The sequence below is a fragment of the Rhamphochromis longiceps genome, linkage group LG20, assembly GCF_057381845.1.
Source record: "Rhamphochromis longiceps isolate RC_006_pf linkage group LG20, R_longiceps_female_GT1.1, whole genome shotgun sequence".
NCBI classification, from domain to species: domain Eukaryota; kingdom Metazoa; phylum Chordata; class Actinopteri; order Cichliformes; family Cichlidae; genus Rhamphochromis; species Rhamphochromis longiceps.
In genome coordinates this window covers 17,437,255-17,464,059 of record NC_140576.1, presented here as the reverse complement: position 1 = coordinate 17,464,059, position 26,805 = coordinate 17,437,255, and the positions used below count along the sequence as shown (strand labels likewise).

General features: G+C 40.7%; 2 protein-coding genes across 11 annotated transcripts in view; both read left to right on the top strand.

Moving 5' to 3' along the window:
• myt1b (myelin transcription factor 1b) overlaps positions 1 to 5,246 on the top strand; it is a 149,612-nt gene extending 144,366 nt beyond the window's left edge. For 6 of the 8 annotated variants that reach the window (XM_085392744.1, XM_085392745.1, XM_085392742.1 and 3 more), the window contains 7 exons: positions 498 to 560; positions 862 to 942; positions 1,524 to 1,745; positions 2,323 to 2,414; positions 2,584 to 2,687; positions 3,328 to 3,471; positions 3,606 to 5,246. In XM_085392744.1, the coding sequence (XP_085248870.1) occupies positions 498 to 560; positions 862 to 942; positions 1,524 to 1,745; positions 2,323 to 2,414; positions 2,584 to 2,687; positions 3,328 to 3,471; positions 3,606 to 3,749 (850 nt within the window). In that variant the 3' untranslated portion in view covers positions 3,750 to 5,246. The remainder of the gene's footprint in view (positions 1 to 497; positions 561 to 861; positions 943 to 1,523; positions 1,746 to 2,322; positions 2,415 to 2,583; positions 2,688 to 3,327; positions 3,472 to 3,605) is intronic. The other 2 variants (XM_085392748.1, XM_085392746.1) reach the window with 1 other exon arrangement.
• A 5,321-nt stretch (positions 5,247 to 10,567) lies between these two features.
• Positions 10,568 to 26,520, top strand: pcmtd2b (protein-L-isoaspartate (D-aspartate) O-methyltransferase domain containing 2b). 3 transcript variants are annotated; one of them, XM_085394040.1, is made up of 7 exons: positions 10,568 to 10,798; positions 18,579 to 18,739; positions 18,820 to 18,970; positions 22,719 to 22,821; positions 22,900 to 23,071; positions 23,346 to 23,469; positions 23,548 to 26,520. In XM_085394040.1, the coding sequence occupies exons 2-7, from the start codon at positions 18,584 to 18,586 to the stop codon at positions 24,114 to 24,116; spliced, it is 1,275 nt and encodes a 424-aa protein (XP_085250166.1). In that variant the 5' UTR covers positions 10,568 to 10,798; positions 18,579 to 18,583; the 3' UTR covers positions 24,117 to 26,520. The 3 variants fall into 3 exon arrangements, with proteins under 3 accessions (XP_085250166.1, XP_085250164.1, XP_085250165.1); XM_085394038.1 differs by lacking the exon at positions 10,568 to 10,798 and adding an exon at positions 16,097 to 16,248; XM_085394039.1 differs by lacking the exon at positions 10,568 to 10,798 and adding an exon at positions 16,255 to 16,405.
• The last annotated feature ends 285 nt before the right edge of the window (positions 26,521 to 26,805 follow it).

Genomic DNA, 26,805 nt, shown 5'->3' with positions numbered 1-26,805 from the left:
ATTGCAATGGCTAAGAAATATGATTTCTGATTTTGTGAGGCGCAGCTGAGAAAGCTGTGTGCCATTCATGAGCTGACGGTACCAAGGGAGTCTAAAACAACAGCTAGACTTTTAGTGTCTCAAGGTTTCAAGGGTGGGTGAATCTGGGAGACACCTCTCTCAGCCCCTCCCTCAGCTTGGTTCTGCCAGAGGTTTCTTCCTGTTAAAAGGGAGTTTTTCCTTCTCACTGTTGCCAAAGTGTTTGCACACAGGGGGCCATCTGATTGATGTGGTTTTGCTGTATTGTTTTAGGGCCTTACAATATTAAGGGCCTTGAGGTGACTATTGTTGTGATTTGGCAGTATATCAATAAAACGGAACTGAATTGAATATACACATTGTGATCATTTGTTTAAGATTAAGCAGATAAATAGTAAACCTCAGTTTTCAGTTGTGAAAACTCCCTGTGTTAATTTTTTCTGCCTAACTTTGAACATTGCTTTGTTTTTTTTCCCTAGATGCCCCACTCCCGGATGTGACGGCTCAGGTCACATCACAGGAAACTATGCCTCACACAGAAGGTAACAGAACACAAATGCGCGTGCACACACACACACACACACACATACACAAACATACATATGTATAGCTAGTCAGAGAGGCCTAGCGACAGTTCACGATAGATTAGACAGGCACCACATACACATAATCCTATTTTCATCCATATTAGGCGTTTTTCAATGGATTTGGTTTGTCATTTGGTTGAAGAACCTCTGTAAAATTATTCTTCCTTACCATGTTCTCTTCCTTTATTAAGTAATCACTTCACCAGACCTTTTCTTTCCAGCCCTATGTTATCAACTCCATACTTTCTGTTTTCAGTCTCTCTGGGTGCCCGCGTGCCAAGAAAAGTGGAATTAAAACTCCTGCCAAGGACAACCAGGAGGACTCCGAGCTTTTAAAGTTCGTACCGCTCAGAAAGTCATAACGTCTGCTTTTAGCATGACTGACGGTAAAACTAAAATGCAATAAAGGAAAGAGAGAGCGAGAGAGAGAGAGAGACAGAGAAAGAAAGAGAGGAAAGTCACTGTGAATCATATGCAGAGGTAGTGATCTGTCCCCGTAACTGAATCAACTTACTCATGGGAAAATACACTTACTGCAGATACTGATTCTGAATATAATTCATGGTAGACTATTGCAGAGTACATTGTTATTACATAAGAAATACATGGGCTTCATATTGCACACAAAACTGTTAATATAACAGTATGTGGAGAAAGCATGTACCAAATTGTAATAGCTCATTTGTCAGCAATATCTTGCATTGTAATAATATGTCCAATACAGAATTTAGCAAAACTGCTAAAAACCTTTCAGTTTTTAAGATAAGAATTATCTTAGTTTTCGCTTTACTTTCATTTTTGCATTCTCCTTGTCTAACCTTTGTGCCCCGTCATTCTCTTTCTTTCCGTATCTGCTTCCTGTCTTCCATACTTTTTCTTCTCCTCTCTTCTTCTTCTTACCACCTCTGCTCTCTGCAGATGTCCGGTGCCGGGCTGTGACAGCCTGGGCCACATCAGTGGAAAGTACGCCACACATCGTAGCGCTTACGGGTGCCCGCTGGCGGCCCGTAGACAAAAGGAGGGTCTTCTGAATGGCACGCCATTCAACTGGAAGGCCTTCAAGACAGAGGGTCCAACCTGCCCCACCCCAGGTTGTGATGGCTCTGGACATGCTAACGGAAGTTTCCTCACACACCGCAGGTAAGCTTAGGCTTTGATCAGTATCTTCAAATTTGAAACAATTCGATTAAATGAGGAATTCAGATTTTATAAAATGCAGCCAACGGCCAAGTATCTCTGAATCTCTCTTTTTTAATGTGTGGATATTTTAGTTATTTAGTTATCTCTTTTAAAAATGTATCACAAATGCTAAAATGTAAAGCTTCAGTTTGATACTATATTTTTAAATCGCTATGTCTGACCCAAAGAAGAATACGCAAATCTCTGTAAACACCCCATAAGTTGGTCATTTTCAACTTTAAACTGATTTAAACGTAGTCAAGTCTTTATTCTAAGTTAAGCTAATTTACAGCTTGATAGTTAAAGATGAGCACTTGAACACTTTGGAAATATTTATTTGCTTTGTTGAAAGTTAAATAAGAATATTGAGATGTTTTCACCATGTGTTAAATAGTCTGTCTTGCCGTTTCCAGTTATTTTTCTAGGCTAAGCTTTTCCCCCATAGCAGCAGTATATAACTAACACATGCCACTGTAACTTATAATGTTCTTTATGTAGATGTAATGTTAAATTTGACCCTCTCTGAATTTCATTTCAGCCTCTCAGGATGCCCCAGAGCTTTGTATGCTAAGAAGAAGGCCAAGTTCCCTACAGAAGACTATCTGAGCACTAAGTTCAGAGCCAGTGATGGTACGATGGTTAATTAAGAAAAATCTATGTGTTTACTGAGCGGAACCCCCCCCCTTGTTACTGAGTCAAATAATAAAAATGCCAATGTTAGAATAGAGGTTTTTTTTCTGTTTTCTTTTGGGGGTTTTTTTTTTTGCAAAACGTGCTTTTCTCTTCGCCTCTCCTTTAGTTTTGGACAATGATGAGGACATCAAGCAGCTCAACAAAGAGATTAATGACCTTAATGAATCCAACAATGAAATGGAGGCTGACATGGTCAACCTGCAGACTCAGGTGTGTGTTTGTTGTTGGGGGTTTTTTTTCCCTTTAGTGTGATCTTCAGTGTATGCTCTTGTTTTCTCGAGGAGCTCCAGTTTCTCCATGCAACAGCAGTACTGCCTACCTTAGCCAGTCTCTTGCGAAAGAGATAAAGTAATTATTGATCACTGTCACCACCTTATGAAACCTTGGTTTCATAAGCATGACACTGTTGAGAATGAATAGAGAACTATAATTTTAGGAGGATATTTATCTGGAACGTCTTTTACCAGGATTACAGTTTCTGCAGTTAAGACTCTAAAGAGCACTGCAGGCAGCAGGACACTTTAAAGATGGGTAAAAATTGTCCAGTATCAGTATTGCATCTGACCAATCACATTGTTGTGATGTGTGATGCATGGTGTTTCCACATCCCAAAATTATGTCATCGCTACAATCTGACTGGTTACTTGCAATGTTGAACTGGAACCAACATTAGATTTGTGGACCCAGGAACAATGAAGATGGTGCGAGCCACTAGAGAAGACAAAAATGTCTGTATAATGTCTGGACTATGGCCACTACATTGCCAGTCACCACAGCTGTTATTAAATAGATATGAATTTCTAGTTGAATATTAAAACATTTGCTGATGGTCTGCTGCTGTGCGTTGCAGATCTCCTCTATGGAGAAGAACCTGAAAAGCATTGAGCACGAGAATAAGATGATTGAGGAGCAGAATGAGGCTCTGTTCATGGAGCTGTCTGGTCTGAGCCGAGCCCTCATCCGCAGCCTGGCTAATATCCGTCTGCCGCACATGGTAAGTCCGCATTCACACCCTGTTGTCATTGATTGTGCATTTGTTTGAAGGCAAATCTGGTGCGCTGAAGAGCGTGTGGAGCCTTGTTTCTGTTTGCCCCCCTCAGTTGAGATTGGTTTTCATTTGCACCACAGCAGGAGCCAATCACAGAGCAGAACTTTGACAGATACATCAGCACCCTGACTGACATGTACACCAACAAGGACTGCTTCCAGAGCCCCGAGAACAAGGCTCTGCTGGAGAGCATCAACAAAGCTGTGAAGGGCATCAAGGTTTGAGGCTCCACACATACAAATGGAGAACGCAAACTGTCCCAAAGTGCGGAGAACACGGTGGAGGTGGAGTCAGGAAGGAGAGAGGTTGAAAAGCTCTATGATATATCGAAATATGATTCAAAAACAAAAAAAGGGAATTCAGGTTATTTAAGTAAATGGCAACTTAAAAAAATCAACCCAGGGAGCACTCTGTTGAAGAAAAGTGACGCGGACCAAAATCCACATCATGCTGCTGCTGGGATTCAAAGGAGGAACCAGAATAAGATCCATGTTACTAGAAGCTGTATCTGGGGGTTTAAATATACTGTATGTTTACCTGTTGTCTCTTTTGTGTCCTTAACTGTTTTTCGGAGAGGGTTTCGCAACTGGTCAGTCAGTTTTTTAGCATTTCTCCTCGGCCGGAACACTGAGACAGGCGAGGCTCGAGTATTGCTCACCAGAGCCCGGAGACAGGAAGAGGAACACTAACTGGAGCAGAAGACTCCCAACGCCACTGTCTCCTGTAGCATTCTCAATGGCAAGCATCTGCGGCTCTGAAAATCTCTCTGATCCACAACCATACTCGCACCACACCCCCCGGCATGCACCAAACTGAATGTGCGTTTGCTTGGTGGTATTACTGCAGCAATCATCAGTGGGGAAAAAAAACCTCATCGAGCAAGGTCGCAAGTTAGATTTAAACGCTGCAGCCACCCCCCCCCCCCCAATAAAATGATAGTAATAGTGTGCACACATTTCGAATTCAGTTAGTCATATCTATAGTACTTATCAGCCTAGGAATTGCACTTCATTTCAATGACTAGTTTTTGTGGTACAATAATTATTGTTATATATGAATTATTTATACCTGTGAACTTTTAAATTGTAACTTATTGCCATTTATGTTATTGAGGTTTATTTATTTGAAGCAATCTATTTATTAACTTTGTTTAGTGAAACACACACATACAAATGCATCTTTACTGATTATCAAGGTCAAAAAGCAATTTGCAGATGTCGTACGTCAATATTTTAAAAGTCTATATAGATAAATGACAAGGCATAGTTTGTTTTGGAGTACTTTTTAAAAATCCTTTTTAAGTGCAAATATTTTATAATAGACTCAAATTTTTTTTGATAATTTTACAGTAAAAAAAAATATTTTTTTGGCTTGTTGCTCTTGTTTTCCTCGTTTTTATTTTGTTTGTGTTCTTTCTGTTACATTAAAAAAACACAGATGAGGAGATGAAAACAAAAAGAAAGTATGTATTTATTATTTATTTAATATGAAAGAAATTGACTGATATGGCTGTATATTTATTTTGTTATTTATGTGCGTGATGTGACAGTTGAGTCTGAGTAGTCTTAAAGATCCTCTGCTAATATTTAAATAAAGAACGAAAAAATAAATAAAATCAGTACAAATACTGTTTGATTGCTTAGGCATAGATGTACCAGCAGCTGATTGTTAAAAAACAAAACAAAACAAACAAACAAACAAAAAAAAACACTCAAAAGCAATCACTTTCACTATCCTCTGAGTATTTGCTTTTGTCAGGTGATGAGAACAATTTGTAGAGGAATTTAAAAAAATGTTACCTCTCCCAAGCGCTTTGTAGCAGCCAGAAGTGGCTCACCCACAATCTCTGTGACGTACCATGGCTGTTTAAGTAACGGTTTTGAATTCTTTACATCAGTGCAGTGGTACATGTATAGAGCTCTATTCCAGCAGTGTTTTAGTCTGGATGTACGAGTCTAAAACACACACAGCGACATATCCAACCCTCGAGGATACTGTAGGATGGCCTCCTTTGACAAACTTTTATCAGATAAACATACACACCCTTGTAGCCTTACTCTAGATTTTAATTTTTTGATGCACAAAGTGCCACTAAAAAATAAATAAATAAAGGAGAAGAAGAGAACTCACTTTCTTTCCTGACTCTTCGCATTTCTGCAATGTAACAATGTCTGGTCCTGAGGAGACCACAGCATCGAGAGAGTGGTGATTGTTTCAGATGCCTTTATTTCTCTGCCAAGATGGCCATAAGTACACTATATATACATTCTGTATAAATAGATTTTAAAGATGCTATATATATACATATATATATATATGAATATAAACATACATATATTTTTACAGTGTAATTGTTGACTTGCTCTTCTTCTTCTTCTCTTGTATATCCTTATCAAAAGATCACTAGCTTATTGGAAAGAGAAATGAGGAGGGATTATCAGTAGGAGGCAGTTACACCTTAATTAATATCACTAAGACCTGCTCAACTGTGGCTTTAAACATACCATTGAGTCAAAGCTGAAGGCTATGATACAGTACAATACTTTGGAAGTGTTCTCATAGGATTCCTTTTTTAAAATTTTCTTTCCTTGTCTGTCCCTGATCCAGAAATGTCAGAAACATCTACTGTATGTTGTACTACTGAATCTGAGAAATGAAACCATCAGTTTAGATGGTTGGCTCTTTGTTCCTAAGTGTCATGTGAGTTCATGTATGAAAATTTTTTTGAAAAAAAACACACAAAAAAAAGACGATGATGATGCCTCTGAGTAATGCGCATAGTGTTTAGCAACATTGTGCAGTGATTGTGTTAATAATGGAAACAGCTCATGCTCTGTGAGCTTTCCGATACTGAAGTGAGCAAGTAGAAGACCGTAGTGTAACCTGCCTTTGCGTTGCACCTGCTGTGGTGTACACGACCCCGTGTGTAACTCTGATGTCGAAGGCATGTTTTCAATGTGCTTTTAGCCAATGTAGAATGAATCTCCTTTGTGCACTTTCTCAATAACTGTTGAAGATGCCAGCATTTTAAGTCTTGACTTGTAAGAAACCCAATAGATAGATGACAGGCAATTGTCCCGCCTGTTTGTCACATAGAAAAAAACACACAAAAAAACAAGCCGTTTCATTCAGGGGGTTCAAAATGTATTTTTTAAAAAAGGAAGTGGTACTTTCTTTTCCAAACAAACAGGAAAAAAAGAACAACCAAAAGAGACTGATGGGAAGCAGAGTTTGGTTCTCAGGTGATTGGGGAGAGCTGCTAAAGCAGAGCAGAGCAATGCCATAGGTCAGCCAGTCAGCTGAGGCTAGAGGCAACAGCAGCGGCTGGATCAAGGCCTAGATGAGTGTGTGGGAGTGGGAAATTGATTTGCCCGGCTACACAATCTCCCCTTTGCTTTAGGAGGAGGCGTTTGTTGCATAAATACGAGCCCGTCACTCAAAAGAATGTCAGAGCCTTTTATGACTTTTATACTCCCCACACACCCCCCGCCAAAGCCCCCACACCATGACCCCCCACCCCCCACCCCCACACACACACCCCCCATTCCTCATATTTTGTGTAACCTCTCTCCAGGAAAAATAGTTTGAATGCATTTGGTTAACAAAGTAGCGTATTCCCTCTCTTGAAATGCACGAGAATACTACCCGAGAGTGTTAAGACTGAATATTCTCCCAACTTATTTGATAAGGCATGACCCCTTTTAAACTGCTTGATGAAACTGTCTACTGAGGTATGTAAATGAATAACACTGAGGCCATGAAAGCATAGCATTTCAAAAAAAAGAGAAAAAATGTCAGCTGAGAAAGCAAATGCAGCCCACGGTTGGTTCTGCGCCCACACACTGTATGTTTTCTTATTTACATAAAAGTACCGAGTCATGGAGTGAGCAGATTTATTATTCTAAATTGCAAAGGAACAACAAAAGTGGTCAGGGCTCAGTTTCCCCCGAAGCACCTGGGACGAAAATTGAATTGAACCTGATGAAACATTCGGGGGAACCAGAATCTTGTTTCAGAGGGGTCGGGGGAGGGGAGCGCATCGTCACCTGGCGAGAGCAGGTTGATGCCCACGCGCGCACACTCTACACTGAGAATAAGAAAGAAATATCAAGCTGAGCATAACCAAAAGACCCCCAACATCCTCCCTGTTGTAGTCGCAAGCTGTGTGGTCTTATCATGTGTGCCTTTCTCGCTGAACTCATTTTGAGATAGGGTATGTTTACACCTGGTTCAAATACTGCTGAAAACATTTGGTCTGAATCTAGATGTTTTACGTTCAGGGGCGGGGTTAGCTTTGGGGAGGGGCTGGGGCCGATCATGTCGAATATATGCGTTTTCACATCCAGGCAGAGGCCGTTCTGTGACAGAGATGGCACGAAACAACGAGCCTAAGGAAACTGTGATCCCATTCTGTCGATTCAGGTACCAAAACTGCATGGACAGTTTCTGTGAAGGAATCTGAAGAACATCATCATCATTATCATCATCATCATCCTATCCATCCCTAGATAATGCATTAGTGTGCAGGGCATTATTTTGAAACAAGTGGAAGTGTCTGTACATATTTGTATTAAGAAGAAACAGTGTTATTGTTGTTGTATCGAAGACGAGTTGAAAATGGTTTTAAAAAAAGGAAAAAAAAAAAAGAAAATAGGTTGTGACAAAGAGAAAAAAAAATCCACAGCCAAGGGTTGTCCTGCTAGCACATTTTTACACAGATGAGCTATTTTTACTGGTGATTTTCTAGGTATTGATACTGATATCCTTTTAAAGTACAAAACTTCCAAAATTACAAGCACTTCCACAACGATAGATTGTACGGTGGTTTTTGTTACTTTTGTAGATGTGGTCGTTCCTTTGCTACAGCAACGTTTTTTAAAGTGGGACAGGCCTTGGCTGTGTGTCCTTGGGGTCTCCTGTTTGTTTGTTTGGGTTTTTTGCCTAATTTGTTTTTGTTTGGGAAGTAAAACACTGTAGATGGGCCAATTTTGTGACTGATTGTTTGTGTACTTGTGTACGTTCCCCTGTTCCTGTGTCAGTGTTATAAAGCAGAGAAGTGATGTCAGTTATTGTGGGAGTATGAACCATTTTAAATGTTCTCTATGAAAAACACAAATAAAGACTCATAGACAAGTGTGACTTTGTTATATCATTTTGTGCATGTGTGTGTGTGTGTGTGTGTGTGTGTGTGTGTGTGTGTGTGTGTGTGTGTGTGTGTGTGTGTGTGTGTGATCTTGTATATCTGTCTATGTGGGGAATTTTACACCTTGTGAGGGACATTTGTTGATCCCTGCCTGAGGAATCGGGTTCAGATTAGAATGGTTAATCCATATTGTCTTTGAGGGTCCCCACAAAGTAAATACATGTGTGTTTTCTTCTTTCTGTTATGATAAAAGAAAAATCTTAAACACATCTCTCCAGTGTGTGGATCTTTTGACTGGTCCTAACAGCATCACATGGTTGACTGATGATTAAGATTTGGTTTTAGAGTAAAGTTACAACAGTTTAATCATTCGTCCCTTCAGAAACCAAAGTTGATTGCCCACAGCTGAAAACTTTTTGCCAGTGTTGAGTAAAGTTTATTTAAATTTCTGGAAAATTCAAAGTCATTATGATTTATTTTCCAAACTAAAGAAATGCTTGAGCAAAAGTGTCTGCATTTCTTCTTATTTTGCTTCCAAGGAGCCAGATCTTCTTGTATTTTTTTTAAGAAGTAGCTCTTCAGGCCTTTTGTTTTTCTGCTTTATCCACCCATTTTAAATATATTCCGTTGACAATTTTCAAAGGACTGCTTTTGTTTGTTCAGCCCCTTCAACACCAGTGTTGGTCAAGTTACTTGAAAAAAGTAATCAGTAACTAATTACTGATTACTTCCCCAAAAAGGTAATCCCGTTACTTTACTGATTACTTATTTTCAAAAGTAATTAGTTACTTAGTTACTTTTTAAAACCACGATTTACAACCTGAAGAGGTGATAAAGCGATAGATCTTTCAGCCCAATTCTACTTTTTCTGCATAATCCATCATACAAAATGTAATCAAATGGAAAAGTCTCTTTTTTTTTTAACTTGTTTTAATCTTTTAACTTTATGCATCAAGCAAAAATTTAATTATATGCAACATTCTCTGACTTGAATAAATTAGTTTAACATTTAAACCTATTTTCTGCACATTCCAGCACATAAAATAAAAATTTTTTGTGTTTACACTCACTCTTTCAAATAGATGCAAGTAAAACACAGCAGAAAATAAATAAAGTCAAAGACTCAGCGGTCCTGTTGCTCTATTTTAACCTGTAAAGCAGGACTGGGGGGTAGGCGGAGGTTTACCATAGGCTGATCCCTAATGTAAACAAAGGAGCCATGCCCCGAGTGTCCAAACACGGGTGAAAAAAGTGGAGTAAAAAGAAGAGAAAAGTCAACATAACTAGCACGAAGCGGTAATGCAAGATGGCAGGATCTGATTGCTAAGACATAAGTTTAAGGTTAAGGGAAGTAAAGAGGAAAATAAGAAAGAAGCTCAGCTCATTACCTGTTAGCTGCCATAACAGGTAACACAGTTAAGGTTCCAGAAAAAGTATTCTGTCGTTTGTTTGCTCGATCATGCCTTAAACACATCAAAATGCATAGTGGGATTATAATACAAGTGAATACTGTGACAAGCACTGGTACTGAATAGGCAATCACTTAGCAGCAAGGTGAATCGGTGATGCATTAGTGTGGTCTGCACTTCCTCTTCTTTGATTGGGTGAAATGAGTTGAAAGTAATTGGATGAGGGAACCATGGGGCGTGCCCTGCATAATTTCAACAAAACGCCGTTTTAAACGCCGTTACAGCTGGCAGAGAACGCCGTAAAAAACGCCGTTCAAAGATGCATAAAAACGGCGTTTTGTGCCGAGTAGCGTAAAAAACGGCGTTTCCGTCTGTCTTTGAACGCCGCTTTTTACGTCACTCGGATGGTGCGTTCAGGGCGCCATCCGAGTGGCGGAAAAAGCGGCGTTTGTCGGAACAGAACGCCGTTTTTTTTCGGCGTTTTGAATAATTAAACGGCGTTTTTTTACGCCATTTCTTAACCAAACGGGTTAGGAAAGTGGCAAATTTTGGCTCTAATGGCTTGCCACAGTGTTTCTCTGTGAATTTCCCATTACGTCGTTGCGCACTCGGTGCTTGCTTGGAAGTTTAGGGGTTTTTTTTCGCTGTAAAAAGTTTTCTTCCCACGCACAACGGACGCTAATGTTTTTGTCACTTTTTATGGAATCAAACTCAAAGTAAGGTCAGTACTTCCACGCTTTAGACGCTGCATGCTCATACTCTCTTACAATCGATATATGATCCACTGTTGACCTGCACACAGCTGTTGTCACCAACGGCGCACTTGCTTACGTCACTGTCATGAGACATTCGCGCAAAAAATCACGGTTTTTGTAACGCAGTGTTCCTACGGGAAAGTAACGGTAATCTAATTACCGATTTTGCAATACTTACTGCCTATCTCTGTTCAACACTGACCTATGAATCAAGCATAAATAGGGCAGTTTGTTACTAGCAGGCTGTCACAAAGGACCTAATTTGATCCCATTTCTTCAGATGAGTCTATGAAAAATGACAAAAATAAGAGTTTGATGGGCATACAATTGTATTTCTGCACCAACAAGGCGATTCCCAGAGAACTATTAACTGAAAACTTGGCATAGTGAGCAGTGTGTCCTTGGGAAACACTGATGGAATTGGAAAAATAGAGGGCAAATGATGAAGAAGCAGGACTAAAAAGCTGTGTACAGCAGATCATGTCATGTCCTTAAGAAGAAAATCCAGCAAAGACCTGACACAGGTCTGCAGTGATGCCTCTGGCCCTTCAGTTGATCCATCTACAGCATCATCAGTAATGCTTTAAGTGGAAGGGTGACTGTCATTCTTAAGGAAGGAAAATGGGGAGGAAAGGCTGAGGTACAGGGCCGTGCAGAGAGGTTTAAAGGGGCGGGTGCTCAAAGTTAAAAAGGGGCACATTGAACCAGGCTGAATAACAACAACACACATTCATCAAAAATCTAATATGGGAAGGGCAGGGCTGTGCTGATCTGAGACTGTAGACATTAAAAAGCCCACAGGAGAGATGGTAGCTGATTAAATGTCATGAGATAATAACAAAATGCAAAGATTGGTGACAGCGCTTGGAACCATAAGGCAACAAAAACTGTGAGAAATAATTTAGGCTCTGCCTGTGAATCACTCTTTGCTTCTCTTCTTCCTTCCTTCCATCATTTCATATATCACTCTCCACTTGCTATGTGAGAACAAGGCACAACTTGCTATTGCAATAAACTATAATCTAATTATCCACACCTAACAACTCTTGCACTTAATCTATAATAAAATGATCACAGAAAAATGTTATAGCCCTGCCTTTAGTAGCCTCACACAGCTCCTGCTGTTTCCTCCTCATGTCCTTACCAGCCATGTCTGGACAATGTTATGTCATGAGTAATAATTAAAAAAAAATCCATCTAAATAAAACACACACATGCACACACACACAGTGACATTTTAGACCTTCTTCAGAATACTGTATATACTATGGGCATCACGGTGCTGATCCAGAATCCTTACATTATTATTTATTACTAGAGCTACAATAATAAAGCAAAGAGGAGGGGGAAGTAATAAATATGAAATAATGTAATTATGATGATTCCATTTGTTTCACTATCCACTCTGTGCAGGGGCAAAGCTTATTACATTTTTAAACTGTAGAGATACAATCATTTTACTGCTGTAAAATCCAAATTTTGTCTTATTTAAAATATAAATCTAATATAATCTGCTTCTTAATGTATGTTCTTTAAAATACAGCGTGTGTTTTTTAATATATTATAATTATAATAATGCATAATTATGTGGACATGCATATTAGATCGTTTTTAGTGAAATATAATCCCTCCAGAAAGGCAGGAAAAGCCCGGAAACTTACTTTAAAACTAAATATGTTCCCTGAAACGGTGACAGAGCTACAGACCCATGACAACTATATGCTAAAGCATATAGTTAGGGCTGGAGCAGGTGACCCTGAATCCTCCCTTAGTTATGCTGCAATAGACGTAGGCTGCCGGGGGATTCCCATGATGCATTGAGTTTTTCCTTTCCAGTCACCTTTCTCACTCACTATGTGTTAACAAACCTCTCTGCATTGAATCATATCTGTTATTAATCTCTGTCTCTCTTCCACAGCATGTCTTTATCCTGTCTTCCTTCTCTCACCCCAACCAATTACAGCAGATGGCCCCGCCCTTCCCTGAGCCTGGTTCTGCCGGAGGTTTCTGCCTGTTAAAAGGGAGTTTTTCCTTCCCACTGTCGCCAAAGTGCTTGCTCATAGGGGGTCATATGATTGTTGGGTTTTTCTCTGTACCAGTGAAGCGCCTTGAGGCGACTTTTGTTGTGATTTGGCGCTATATAAATAAAATTGAATTGAATTGAATTGAAATGACAGCCAGGTAGCCAGCAGCTGTGACCAGCACTACTTGTGCAGTTAATAAAAGGACAGGTAATGTTTGTCGCGCTGTTGCACACACAGCTCGGTCATTTGTTTCAGTTCGTCAGCTGCAACAAGACAGCTTACCAACGTGTACGTAATAAGCTGATACTCCTGGGTGCTACACACTACAGTGTGCGCTGTACACCTACTTACTGGTTGTGTCGCATCAGTCTGTGTCTCTGAGTTAACTTGTGTTTCTCCTACAGCTCCGGACCGCTAAAAATGCGCGTGCTCTTTGTGAGCTCGTTCCCGCCTCGTAACCAGCGCGTTTTGCCGTCAAGGGCGATCATTGGTTAAATGTGATCATGTGACTGATGCAAGCCAGATCCTTTTATTTAGCAAAACTGTGATTAATAGTTAAATATTATTGTTGAGGGGCACAGACAGGACTCCGCACGCACACACACATTAAAAAATAAATAATTTTTTTTTTTTTTTAAAGTTGCCTCAACAAAAGGGCACTTTGGGCACCCATCATGAAAGGGGCGGGTGCTCAAGCCCCTCTAGCCCCCCCCTCTGCACGTGCCTGCTGAGGTATGCTAATTTACACAAGAACTGGACTGAAAATCCATTACAGCATGTGGTATAAGTGATGAATCCGAAATTTCAGTTCAACTTGTCACCAATATTTACCCGGGAGGTCAGAAGAGAGGGACAGAACCGAGTGCTTCTACGGCATCTTTAAAGGATCTAGAGGCTCTCAAGAGTGATACTGAAAAGCTAGTTCATGTATTTATTACTTCTAAATTCATTATTATCAGGAGGCTCTAGAAACTACCTGCAGATCCAGAATACTGCATAAGAGTACTGACTAGTAGGAGAGAGCATATGTCTCCTATATTGTCTTTTCTTCATTGACCTCCTGTTAAATCCAGAACTGAATTTAAAGACCTGCTCCTCACATACAAAATCTTATATAATGAGGCTCCATCATATAAGACCTCATACTACCTTTTTGACAGAGCACTTTTCTTACAGACTGCTGGCTTGCGTGTGATTTCTAGACATTTCACAAAAAGAATGGAATGCAAAGCCTTCAGCTTTTAGCCAGTTAGTAATATACGACACACTGTCTTTCTACATATTAAACAAAATTAGGGATCTGAATTCGCTAGATTCATTTCAGATGTAGCTAGATTATTTATGTTTTCATCGCTCTATTTATATTTTGAGCAGCACTGCCATCTAGTGGATCATTTTCTGAACCTTTGTTGTATGAGATATGTTTTGAACTTTATCTATACTTCTGTGAATTCCAGGAATTAATCATTCCTGGAATTCTCAGAAGTATAGATAAAGTTCAAAATGCATAAGTGAATGAGACCACAGTAATATACTGTTGTCATAAAATGCAGCGAGTTACCGTAACTGTTGATGCGGTTTAGTGAAAAGAAGAATGCTGTTGGTGTTCTGGTTTAGCCAATTAGTACTCATTATTATAATACTCCGTGATTTTGACACCATATTTTTAGAGGTGCTTTCTTTTTTTAATTTTAGCTGTTTACAAGAACAAGTTACAGGTATGTGGTGAATATGAGCTTAAAGTGCATACTCTTAGCTTTTATTTGAGGGGGTTGAGAAGAAGTTTATTTATTTATTACAACAGAGATTGAAAGGTAAATTCCAGCTGGGCTAATGCAGTATATGGAGTATGTTAAAGAATTCTGTTATGACTTCAGTTATGTTAAAGAATAATAAATTCACAACAAACAACTGCAGATCCATCACCAGTCTTTATTCTTCTTTCTGGAATCCAACAAAAAAGTTGACAATAAGATAATGAAAGAGCACATTTGTGCATTCATGTTAGTGTTTCTCTATAAAAAATAAATAAATTTAAAAATTGTGTGTCTTTGAAAGAGTCCCATTCACTCAGTGAGCTGTGAACCTTGACACCTGGATACAAATACAAAAAAAAACTAATTTGCATTTATTATCACATACTGAGAGAACGAGTTTCTAAGGAGCCAGGTTTTCTTTAGTAAAAAGTAAAGTAATTTTTAAAGTGGATCTCTGAGGTTTCTGAAGATCTTTCTTTGAAGTTTTTCTTTGAACATTTGCTCATTTCAATACAGTCCTAGTACCTGAACATTTTCGGGGGGGAGGAGGGGGTAACGCTGACTTATGAATGTTCAAGCATAAAAAAAGGCACCTTATTCAAGGGATAGACCAGCATTGTAGCTACGTGTACAGACAATTTAGCAAAGAATTGATTATAAATTGTATCTTTAGGCCTTGTGTTACTAGCAGCTTAATTTGTTCCCACATCTTTTCAAAGATAACAGCTTTAAAAAGGTAAAATAGTATTTCTCCACCAACAAGGTGGTCCCCAAAGACCTATTAACACAAAACATGATATGTGTCCATAACAAAATGATACTGGACAAGCGGAGGACAAAAGAAGCACGAGGTCTAAAAAAAAAAAACAACCTACCTAGTACCTACACTAGATAACCATTTTCTGAAAGTCATGTCCTAAAGAGATGGGGAAAGCAAAGACCTCACACAGGACCTGAGAGATGAATCTGGCCTTTCAGTTAATCCATGTACCAGTCATTGAAGGAAGGGAAATGGGTGGGAAGAGAAGGCTGAGAAATGCCAAACCACACATTAGCTGGACTGAAAAGCAGTGATAACAAGTCTTGTGGGGTGATAAATCCAAATATGAAAGTTTTGGTTCAAATAACTGTCATTAAATGTATGGAGAAGGTCCATTAGTACTGCATCCAAGTAAGGTACTGACTTGACTTTTAACCTACTGACCTACAGATGTTGGAACACAGCAACTACCAAAGCGACTGTAATTCAGTAATAATTAGTAAGACGGTGACAGGCCAATCAGAGCGAAGACATGCTTAGGTGGGCGGGAAAACAAACAAACACACAAACAAACACTGAGCAGCATCGAGACTCAGTTGGATGAAGCTGTTTTCCTCTCGCTGCCGTTCACATTTGCGCTCTCCGTCGGTTTCCACCCGCGTCTGGCCTGTTCCACTTCCACAGCCCACACTGCTGAAAGTAGGCCATCCCCCTCTGGCCGTTACTCTGCGTGTGTTACGTCTGACGTCAGAGCGTCAGCTGGCCGAATGTTTACATCCAGCAGTGATGTGTTTCTGACTGGATCCCCCACCAACAAAAGGCTGAGCACAAGGAAAAGCGCAGAGACAGAGAATATCAGGCGGCGTTAATAAGAGGTACACGCTTCAGCTGGGCCGTGTTGTGTGTGGAGGCGCGCTGTGTGGCTGCAGACCAGCAGCAGCTCGCTGGGCTCCTCTCGATTTTCCTGATCTTCCACCGACGATAAGAATGCAGTTGTGTTTCTGCTTGTGTTGACCTTGTCGTTCCATGGAGGTTTGTTACGAATGCATTGTGCTGTTGTTATCCTTTAGGCTGGGTGATTATTGGCTCAACCGAGCTCCATTTATTTATTTATTTATTTCGAAACTCGATCACCTGAGTGGCGCAAATGGCACCGCAGCACAGCAGCGTGCAGACGGGTATGCTGGAGTTGGAAGTCCCGGCCGGAGCCGGACTTTAGACTCGACGTGAAAAGCGTTTTTAGAAAGGAAAGGGCGTGTTAGCTGATCACTAAATCAGGAAATAAATAGCCAAGTTCAGTTGGCACTGTTTGGCATGAAGCGTGTACCCTACTAGCCTACTAAACCACTTAGATACTAAATTACGAAAATGACCGGCAGCGCCCTGCTGTGGCCATTTGTGTCCACAGCCCAAAACAAAACAAAGTAAATCAAAAAAGAAGAAGAAAAAGGCGGGTGATCATACTCACGGGGGCATAGATTCCCATTGTATGCCAAAAGATAAAATAAAATAAAAAACATAACGAGGCAAAAACCTTGTTCTTCTCCTCCCAAGAATTCATGTTCCTTTAGGGCTTCACCACCTGACACTTTTTTTAAACGAAGACAGTACATCCTCTGTTATTTAAATGCACTCAGCCCTTTCTTCTTTTATAGCCTAACGAGGGTGTCCAACATTTCGCAGACAGTGCACCCTGCAGTGATCTCTGTCCTTTGGCACTGCCCTATGGTGTTTTTAACAGAGTTGGTCACATCCTAGTCACATTCTGCTGCTAAAAGCCACACCTAACCCTCTTACTGCAGTTTGATCATGTAATTGGTGCTGAAAGTCTCCCTGGGAAGCGTTCACTACTAAGATAAGATAAGATAACCTTTATTAGTCCCACGTGTGGGAAATTTGTTTTGTTACAGCAGTGGACAGTATAAAAGTTACACAGAAAAATTAGAAAAAAAAATAAACACCGGAATAAGATATCAATAAGATACTGTGTGCCATTAAATTTATCCAGGAGTTGATCCAGATGCATCCTGTTGAAGTGAGAACAAAGGAAAAATTTGAATACTACTCTGCTGCAATGCTTCAGTTCTTTTTAAAAATTTATATAGCACCAAATCACAACAGCAATTGATGGCTGTAAGGGTACTGTTCACGTGCTAATTAGTGCTGAGAAGACTAGTAATTTGGTAGAATTCCACTCTGCTCCTTACAACAAGTCATATTATTTGTAATATAATTCCATTAAAAATGCTCCAAAAGGAAACAGCAGTAGCAAGATGAAAAGGTCCAGTTCAGTGGCCTGAATCAACAGAGGTGAGTCTTAGTAGACCGCTAGAGGCCATGGCTGCCAGTGTAACAATCCTTAAGAAAAAACATAGACATGTGAGTCTGTGGATATTGATTGACTTTTAAAGTTAACCTTAAGAGGACATTAGAAGACCTGGACATTTTGGCACTTCTGTGTTTGCTCACTTTCAGCCATACAGGTTGATAATCACCTTCTATTCACTTCATCCATTTGAGGTTAAGAAAATGAAAAAAAGATCAAATATAATACAATGTATTCTGCCTCTTTGTTGAGCCAAAGCTTGATGGCGTTTGTCTACATGTAAATGAAAGTAAATGGTTCTGAAAGTAAGTTTAAAGCTGCCAGAATACTGTTGAAATGTGCAGGGCAAGGAGCAGTACTTAATTTGCTTAATAATTTAATCAGATATGTTGTTCAGCTTCAGTTTAACTTCAGTTTTTTTAGTTTAAGATAGCCTGCTAACCTGTTTAACTTTATGTGTCTGTTACAGATTAGTTTTGGAACCCACTGGCATATTTTCTTATTTCTTGTTGTTTTTGACACTGTTTGTTTTGCACACAAACCAGAACAAAACTCTAAGATATTTAATGTTTTAAGGAAAACAGCCTATCCTTTCACTGTAGAATCCTGTCCTAATGCCTTTTATTTGTTTCAGATTTTTTTTCCCCACAGGGTTGTGAAATTGACACTAAAAGAACAAAGACAGTGTCATTTGGAAACCTTTAAAGTGTGCAAACTTCTGGTGTGAGAGGGCACCAACCTAGAAGTCCTCCTTTAATGAATGAACTTAAAAAACACTGAAAGACTTAAAAAACAAACAAACAACAACAGCATGAACAGCTACTGGAACTGTGTCTCAAAGTGAAACCGTGCCTTATGCTTTTGTCATCTGGTCTTCAGTCAGGATGGGTGGAGCTGTGAGTGCCGGTGAGGACAACGATGACTTGATTGACAACCTTAAGGAGGCTTACTACATCCGCTCAGACCTGGTGGAGCGAGCTTTCCGAGCTATCGACCGTGCAGACTATTACCTGGATGAATACCGGGATAACGCATATAAGGTCAGCACAGTGAAAGTGTGTGGAATCAGCCCACAGGGGTCTAAGCTGGTAAATGTACTATATGCTGTTGTTGCATTTAGGATCTGGCATGGCGGCACGGAAACATCCACCTATCTGCTCCGTGTATTTACTCGGAAGTGATGGAGGCTTTGGATCTCCACCCTGGACTCTCCTTTCTCAACCTTGGCAGTGGGACGGGCTACCTCAGCACCATGGTCGGCCTCATTCTGGGTATGCAGCTCCTTACTTTTTCAGCATATATTCTTTGGTTATTATTTAAAGGACACCAAATTAGCTATTAGCAGTTAATGCTTTTAGCGTACCCAAACAATGACAGCTGTCACTGGATTACTTTACTCAGCAATATTTTTGATGTAAAAAGAAGCATCATTTTCCTGTGCTGTCTGTGAAATTCTTTATTCACAGTAGAGATGGATAATGGTGTTTTCTTAGTTGTCTAAAATATCTGCATGTTCACAAAAACAGTTAATAATAACAATGGTTGTTTCAAGGCTTTTCATATTATAAGATAAAGACCCTACAACATTTTTACAGTTTTTGCCCACTGCTTGAACACATTTTGCAAAACTCCGCTCTCTGTGCCAAAACTGTACACACAAGTACACATGACACAACACTGGGAAATATACCATTCACATCTGTGCCAAATTGAAACTCTACTCCCAAAACCTAAACTCTGCTGTCAAAACCTAACATTCCTTTGTCAAAATGTAACTCAAAATGACAAAATGACACATACTTGCATCATATGCAAACACTGACAGATCAGGGGGAACACACTAGTCTTCTTTATATAAAACACTGCAGTCCTTGATTTCCATTGTTTATTCAGAAGGCACATTTACAGGACACACATTTTCAAACAACCAAAAACGCAAATAGACCTACTCAATATTGTACATTGCAGTACCATGAATTCAGATAAAGCAAAAAAAACAACAACAACAACACAATAATACTGCAATAGAAAAAACACTATACTGTAAACACAAAAAACCATGACAATTGTGCATAAGTGGGCTCATGGATCCCGCCGTCTGTTGGGGTCTGGCCACAGGACCTCATCAACATCGCAAGCAACGTCCTCTCCCGCTAGGCACCGGGGAAAATATCCTCTTGCATGTCGAAACCATCCATGGATTGCTGTCACCTGAATGTCGCCGCAGGCCTGTTCCATTGCCTGCAGAAGAGGCATGCGGGCATGTGGTTGGCGGTCATATACTCGCCATCTCCAAGCCGAAAAAAATTCCTCTATAGGGTTCAAAAATGTTGAGTAAGGGGGCAAGTATACCACTTCAAATTGATTGTGGTTGGAGAACCAGGCCTGGACCAGAGCAGCCCGATGGAAACTGACATTATCCCATATCACCACAAACCTGGGCTGATCTGGTCTGTTCTGTACAACTATATCATGGAGAGCATCTAGAAATGTGAGTATGTGTTGGCTATTGTATGGACCTAGTATTGCATGATGGTGCAGAAGCCCTCGAAGGCATATGGCGGCACATAATGTGATGTTTCCCCCGCGCTGCCCTGGGACGTGCACAATTGCCCTTTGGCCAATTACATTACGACCCCGTCGTCTTGTTTTGCTCAGGTCGAATCCAGCTTCATCAATGAAAATGTATTCATGAGGCTGTGCAGCTCCATCCATGGCCAAGATTCTCTGGAAAAAAGGGGAACATATCACTGTACTACAGTGCTACACATACAGCACCCTCACCCCATCACACAGGTACCTGTGTAGCTCTCAGAATAGATCCATGTGGTACTGATATGGTACATATTCAGCTGCTACTGGACTTCACCAATACTCTATTGTAAATGTAAGGGACAGTTACACGTACCCGTACATATTCAGCTCGAAGTCCTTTGACCCTGTCACTGTTCCTCTCGAATGGGACTCTGTAGAGCTGCTTCATGGTGATGCTGTGTTTACCCAAGATGCGTCTGATGGTGGTGATGCTCACATGGTCTATGTTGCTGAACACTCACCTGTCTGCAAGTATTTTCCGTCGTAGCTGGTGGAGACGGATGGCATTGTCTGCCCTCACTAGGTCCACAACAGCAAGTTCCTGCTGTTGTGTGAACAGGCGTTGCCGTCCTCCCCCAGAAGGTCTTCGAGTCATTCTGGAGAAATACAACCACATATTGTCATCGGTTTGCTTATTTTTCTTACAGTACTTTACTGTATGTACTGTGTCATCCACTGTACAACACTACTTCAATATAAGGAATCAGCCACTTTGGCTGCAAAAGGAGCATTAGCACCCCGTACACTTGATATGGTAATGTGATATATTGTAGAACAGTGCTATGAAACCATCTGAGTAGAGCAGAAGGTATGGAGGTGAAGACATACCTGTTTTCTAGTCGGAATGTTCGTATTACAGATGCCACTGTGAAGCGGCTTAGATGTGGGTGGACTCTCTGCCCAGCTTCCCTCATAGTCAGGCCGTGGTTGATGACATGGTCCACCAAAGTTGCTCTTATATCATCAGAAATATGGGTCCGTGCATGGCCTCTTTGACCTCCTCCTCCTCTTCCTCTTGCTCTCCCTCCATCCATGCTTGCAAAGTTCTTGAAATGGCTAAACTGAGGGCTTTTTGTGGTTGGCTAATTGGTGTTCAGTTTTGCAAGTAAGTGCCTTCAGGTGTATATTTGAGTGGTTGCAATTACCCGATGTGTTTTGTATTTTGGATACATGTGTTTTCCAAATGGCACCCTGAAATTTCATTTTTGAATGAAGTGTCTTATGTATGAAATAGAGTGTAGTATGCAGGACCATGTGTGTTGCATAAAGGAGTAAGTGTGTTGCATAATTGCAACCAGAGTGCAAAGCAGCACTTTTGTTTAAGGTATGGGTACATGTGTTTGAGGTATGGTAACAAAAGCTTCAAGTTGTGTTACTTTAGTCTAAGCATGGGTTTATAGTGTTCAAGCAACGAGCAAAAACTGTAATACAAAGACACCTTTGGCAGAACCAGGCTCAGGCAGGAGCAACCACTGAACGGTTGGAGAGTGAGTGTTAAAATAGAAGAAAGGGAGAAGGAACAAAAAGGCTACGGAAATTTGGTTTGATGAAAAACTTTGTGTTGATTTAATTTCTTGATTTATCATTGATTTCTTTTCAAACTGTTATATAACTTATTTATCAATGCTATTTATTTTCTTGGTTAAGGATTTGATTATTCCTATGGGGTAAAGGATAGGATAATTATAAGCCGCAAGGCTTCAGCCTATTTCTTTTTCGGTTACTGTATGATTGAGTACTTTTATGTAAAATGATAATCTATGTTGTTGTTGTTGACCGAAATAAAAATTTCACTTCTTTCACTTCACTTCAAAAGGACAAAATGAATCCAGTACACTGAAGATGTTAACACTGAAGATACTCTGATATTCCTTTAGTGGTTGGATGTTTTACTGATAGTGATTTTGTGGACTGGTCTGCTTCTGAATGTGAGTAAGATCAAAGAACCGGTGGTCAACTTCAGAAGAAAAAGGACAAATGCAGGCATAGGTGTGTACGTGTGTCTATCCTGGGACAAGATCTGGATGTGGTGGAGGAGTACAAGTAGCAGCACAGCCACGTCAACAGCTTGAACACCAACACAGATGATGTGTACAAAAGGGGATGAGCAAGCTCTATTTCCCAGGAAAGCTGAGCTCCTTCAGTGCATGCTGGAAAATGATGAAGCTTTTCCAGCTGTGGTACACTGCAATCAGGAAGGATGGCTTTGTGATTGGCTGCAAACTGAACACTTTTGAAGGCCACCAGAGAGTCTAGGAGATCATCTAATTATTGGGGTTCTCTATGTTATTGTAGGGTCTTTAACCTACAATATAAAGCACCTTGAGACACCTGTTGTTGTGATTTAAAGATATATAAATAAAATTGAATTGAATTAAATATTCATAAGGTTGATTAGACACTGTGCTGTGCTGACTGTTACAGGTCCCTTTGGAGTGAATCACGGCATAGAGTTACACGCAGATGTGATAGAGTACGCCTACCAGAAGCTCGACTCCTTCATTAAAACCAGCGACAGTTTTGACAAGTAGGTTTCTTGACTTGTCAGCAGCATTTTTTTAATCTCCTCCATGGCTTGTTGTGCATTGCTGCTCTCTCACTTCAGATTTGAGTTCTGTGAGCCATCCTTTGTGGTGGGAAACTGCTTGGAGATCCCTCCAGAGAGCCGTCAGTATGACAGGGTGTACTGCGGGGCCGGCGTGCAGAAAGAGCATGAGGATTATATGAAGAACCTGCTCAAGGTGGGGGGCATCCTGGTGATGCCTCTTGAGGAAAAGGTTTGTGGTCTGTCTGAGTCTCCATGGTATTTTATGTTACTTTTTAAAATATAAGTGTAACTGGAAATATTCAAGAGATAATCTCTATAAATAAATATCTGCATGTAGTAATGTCACCCTCTCTTTTGGAGCTACAGTAGTGATTACAGGAGCTGCAGTTTTTGGCACACAAACTGATAGTATGAACTCTTCATGTTACTGAATTCAATCAGATGAAAAAAAAATCATTTATACACACAAACGTATTAAAGGACTACCCTTCTGTTTTATGCAGTTGACCAAGATCACTCGAACGGGACTGAACAGCTGGGAGACCAAAAAGATCATCTCTGTGTCCTTCGCCCCTCTGGTGCTGCCCAAACACAGCACCAACAGCAAACCCAAGACTGTTCCACTACGTGAGTGTCATTTGTCCTTCTTTCATTTCTCGCCATTTTCATTTCCCTGATGTTGACTTGCCATTCTCAACATTTCAGCCAAGTTTGAGGTGCGATCGTTACAGGAACTGGCCCGTATCTGCATCCGCCACACCCTCAGGGTGACCACGGATGGAGGAGACAGCCACTCCCGTGGCCGAGGCTCCTCGTTCAGCGTTGGCCGGGGCCTGGCGGTGGCAGGGCTTCATAAGTATGGGCCTCGTTTCAAACGCAGGAGGGTCCACCGGCGGCACTGCAACGCCCTCGTCCTGGCCACCCGCCAGGTCGTAGCCAGCAGTGGGATTGGTCCTGCTTCCTTGGACAACAACAACAACCAGGGGGCACGAGGAGCGGAGGAAGAGGAGGAGGCAGTAGAGAGGGAAGTGAGGCAGCAGATGAGAGGGGGCAGGAGGGTGGGGAGGGGATCTGGAGGCAGGGCAGTCGTGGTGGAGGAGGAGGAGACGGTGGAGGAGGAGGATGAAGAGGAGGAGCAGGAAGAGGAAGAAGAGAAGGAGACGGGCGAGCTGCTCCGACCCCAGCCCGCTGTGAATGTCCTGAGAGAAAGGATCCTGGGCCTGCCGCTACCCGAGCCTCTGAAGATGTACCTGCTGTACTACAGAGAGAAATGAGCTGCAGCCAGGTCCCGAGTCAGAGTCCAGAGCTGGAATCTTGCAGGGGCTAAAGCCTCTGTTCCAATCCCACCACCTCCTGTACAGGCAGGACGATACACCTTACTGACCCCAAGCTCCGCCACGGGTCTGTTTCTCTCTTTTACCTGCCCTCATAGTCGCCATCATCCATCCTGTTTCTGCCCCCTCTTTTTCCCGCTGCTCTTTACTCGAGTCATTTTCTGGTGCTGTGAAAAGTCAGCTCCGTACGTCCAGGGGAGGGGGAGGGAGGGTTTTCCATTTGTAAACTTTGGACCTCCTTTGGGGTGCAAAAAGACAGAAATTGGTATAAAATAAACCATTTATGAATTAGCTCTGCAGCTCTAATATTAGAAACAGCAGTTTAACAGTCCACTGTTGCCTGAGTACATAGCTTGTACAGGGGCATCTTAGTGGCACTCAGAGAAGATACAGTCACAGGGTAAACAAGACAACCCAAGATCAAAGACTGTAGCAGAGGGATCGGTTTAGCCACAGCCTGGAACTGATTACAGCTGGAGAGTACAGAATGATGGAGTGGAAGCCAGTTTGTCCACAAGCAGCTGTTATCACTGGGATGATGTCATTTTACTAAAGAAGATTCAGATTAAAGGGTATGAGAACTAAATAGATTTTCTTTGGTGATGTTGTAGCTATAGCAGACAACCGCAAGATAGCGTGGCAGGTTTCTTCCACAGATTTCTAAATAAAATGGGAGCTGTGCCTTTAGCCCCCAGTCCATGATGTAATTTAAGCCCTTAAAGGATAATTGTGGTTTATTTGTTTCTGTTGTGTCTCGACACTAACAGAGATGCTCTAAGAGCCATTTCACTTGCTGTTAATCCCAGTGTAGAGAGAGTAGGCTGCTGCAGAGGATGCTGGTCAGCTACTAGCTTTTTTTACACCTGCTTCTAGAATAAAAACACAACACTGATAATATGTCAGGCTGGAAATCAAATTGTACTCGTCTTTTTTTTCTGTTTTTTTTTTTATTTTTAAACAAGGAAACTGGTTCTAGTCTCCTGCTAATACATGCTAATTGGTCAGCTGAGCATTTCTGCCATGCTTCCTTGATGGATTCAAATGTTTACAAATGATAAGTACATACTAGAAGTCTGGGCTAGCATACAGCTGCCTGTGTTGGCACAACTTTCAGTCAAATCAAAGTCTGAGCCCTCGCTTAATTTTTCAGCCTGAGAGGTTGCTGCTTTGAGGAACCCACAGAACTACAATAACCAGGGGAGCACAGCAAATTTAAATAAAACCAGAATTACCCTTTAAATTATCTTATTTTTAAGGCTGACGCTCGGTCATCTTTTCCCTGTGTTTTAAGAGCCTAGTTGACGATCTACTGGGCTGAGTTTTCCTTTATTTTTTTTTTCTTCTTTCTTTCTTTCCTATGCATAGGTTTCATCATACATTTGTCTTCGTCTCCTTGGAGATGAAGCTGACTTTAAGCCTCACATTTGCATCCAAAGGGCAGTCTCACTGTTTTTCTCTGCATCCCATTAACCAAAAGAGAATGACCATAAAATATACTAATATTCCATTTTACATAAAAAAACAGCATGATAAAAACACACAAGTAATTATTCTGATGACTGGCTGTGTGCTGTCATGTTCCTTGTAATATTTAGGTTTTTGTGAATGAAATCACTTTTTGAGACTTGAAGTGGTGTGTATGTATGAAACTGGTGTACTTTTTGTTTTGTGAATCATAAGAAAAAGCAACTTTAAACAGGTACTTTAAAATAGAAGATACTTCTTTAATTACCATTTTCCCCACTGTGGACTCTAGTTTGATGGGCATTATTCCTTTGTACTTTACACCTTCTTCTGTGCCAAACTTTAGTTGCATGGACTCAAATCTGGAGTGGGACCAGCAGATCAACAGCAAGTCACTCATCACAAGAAAAATACATTTCTAAAACTACACCACTTCCACTGTTTGGTACGTAAAAATCATCTAAAGCCTTAGATTATTTTTTTTCCATTTGAAGGTTGTTTGCATTCGAAGAATCGGTTTTGAAGCACAAGGCAATGCAGAAGGCACTCTGCATCAGTAATACAGTGTATCAGATAAATCATGGATGTGACCACAATAACGGGAATCAGAGAAAATAGTTCCAAGTGTAACGTCACGCTTCACTGTGATTTCTTTTTTTCTACTGCTTGATCTACTTTCAAGTACTGTATGTGCACCATTCCTTTATTCAATACAAATACCATTCTGCTGTGCTGTTGTGCTCCTCTGCTGAATGTATACGATCACACACTTTTTTTTTCTCCTTTTCCTAAAGATCACAGTTTGGTGAGACTGACTTGCTTGTTTTTCTGAGTTGAACTGTAATATTGACCTGCAGATAATAAAGTTCATTATATAAAAGTTGACAGTTTCTTGTGGTTTTGTCAGGTGAGTATTGAGCTTATTTTTCTCTTAGAGAAAAAATGTGAAATATGACAATAATCCCAGAGATAACAGGTTTGCAAATATATGAATTTATATAATATATAATTTAAAGGCAACATGCTAATTTATTGGGGGATTCCACCAGAGCAGGTCCAAAAAAACCTGTTTTACAATCTGGGGAAAACAGGTCACAGCTTTTAATTTAGGGCTTTTCAGTCCCTTTGCTACAGAATTAGAAACCTAAGCACCTATCCATTCAGT

Bases quoted from the DNA above. Each gene is read 5' to 3' on its own strand.
- pcmtd2b (XM_085394040.1), top strand. From the start codon at position 18,584: ATGGGTGGAGCTGTGAGTGCCGGTGAGGACAACGATGACTTGATTGAC. The intron at 23,072-23,345 runs GTTTGTGGTCTG...TGTTTTATGCAG, and splicing joins TGATGCCTCTTGAGGAAAAG to TTGACCAAGATCACTCGAAC. The intron at 23,470-23,547 runs GTGAGTGTCATT...TCAACATTTCAG, and splicing joins ACCCAAGACTGTTCCACTAC to CCAAGTTTGAGGTGCGATCG.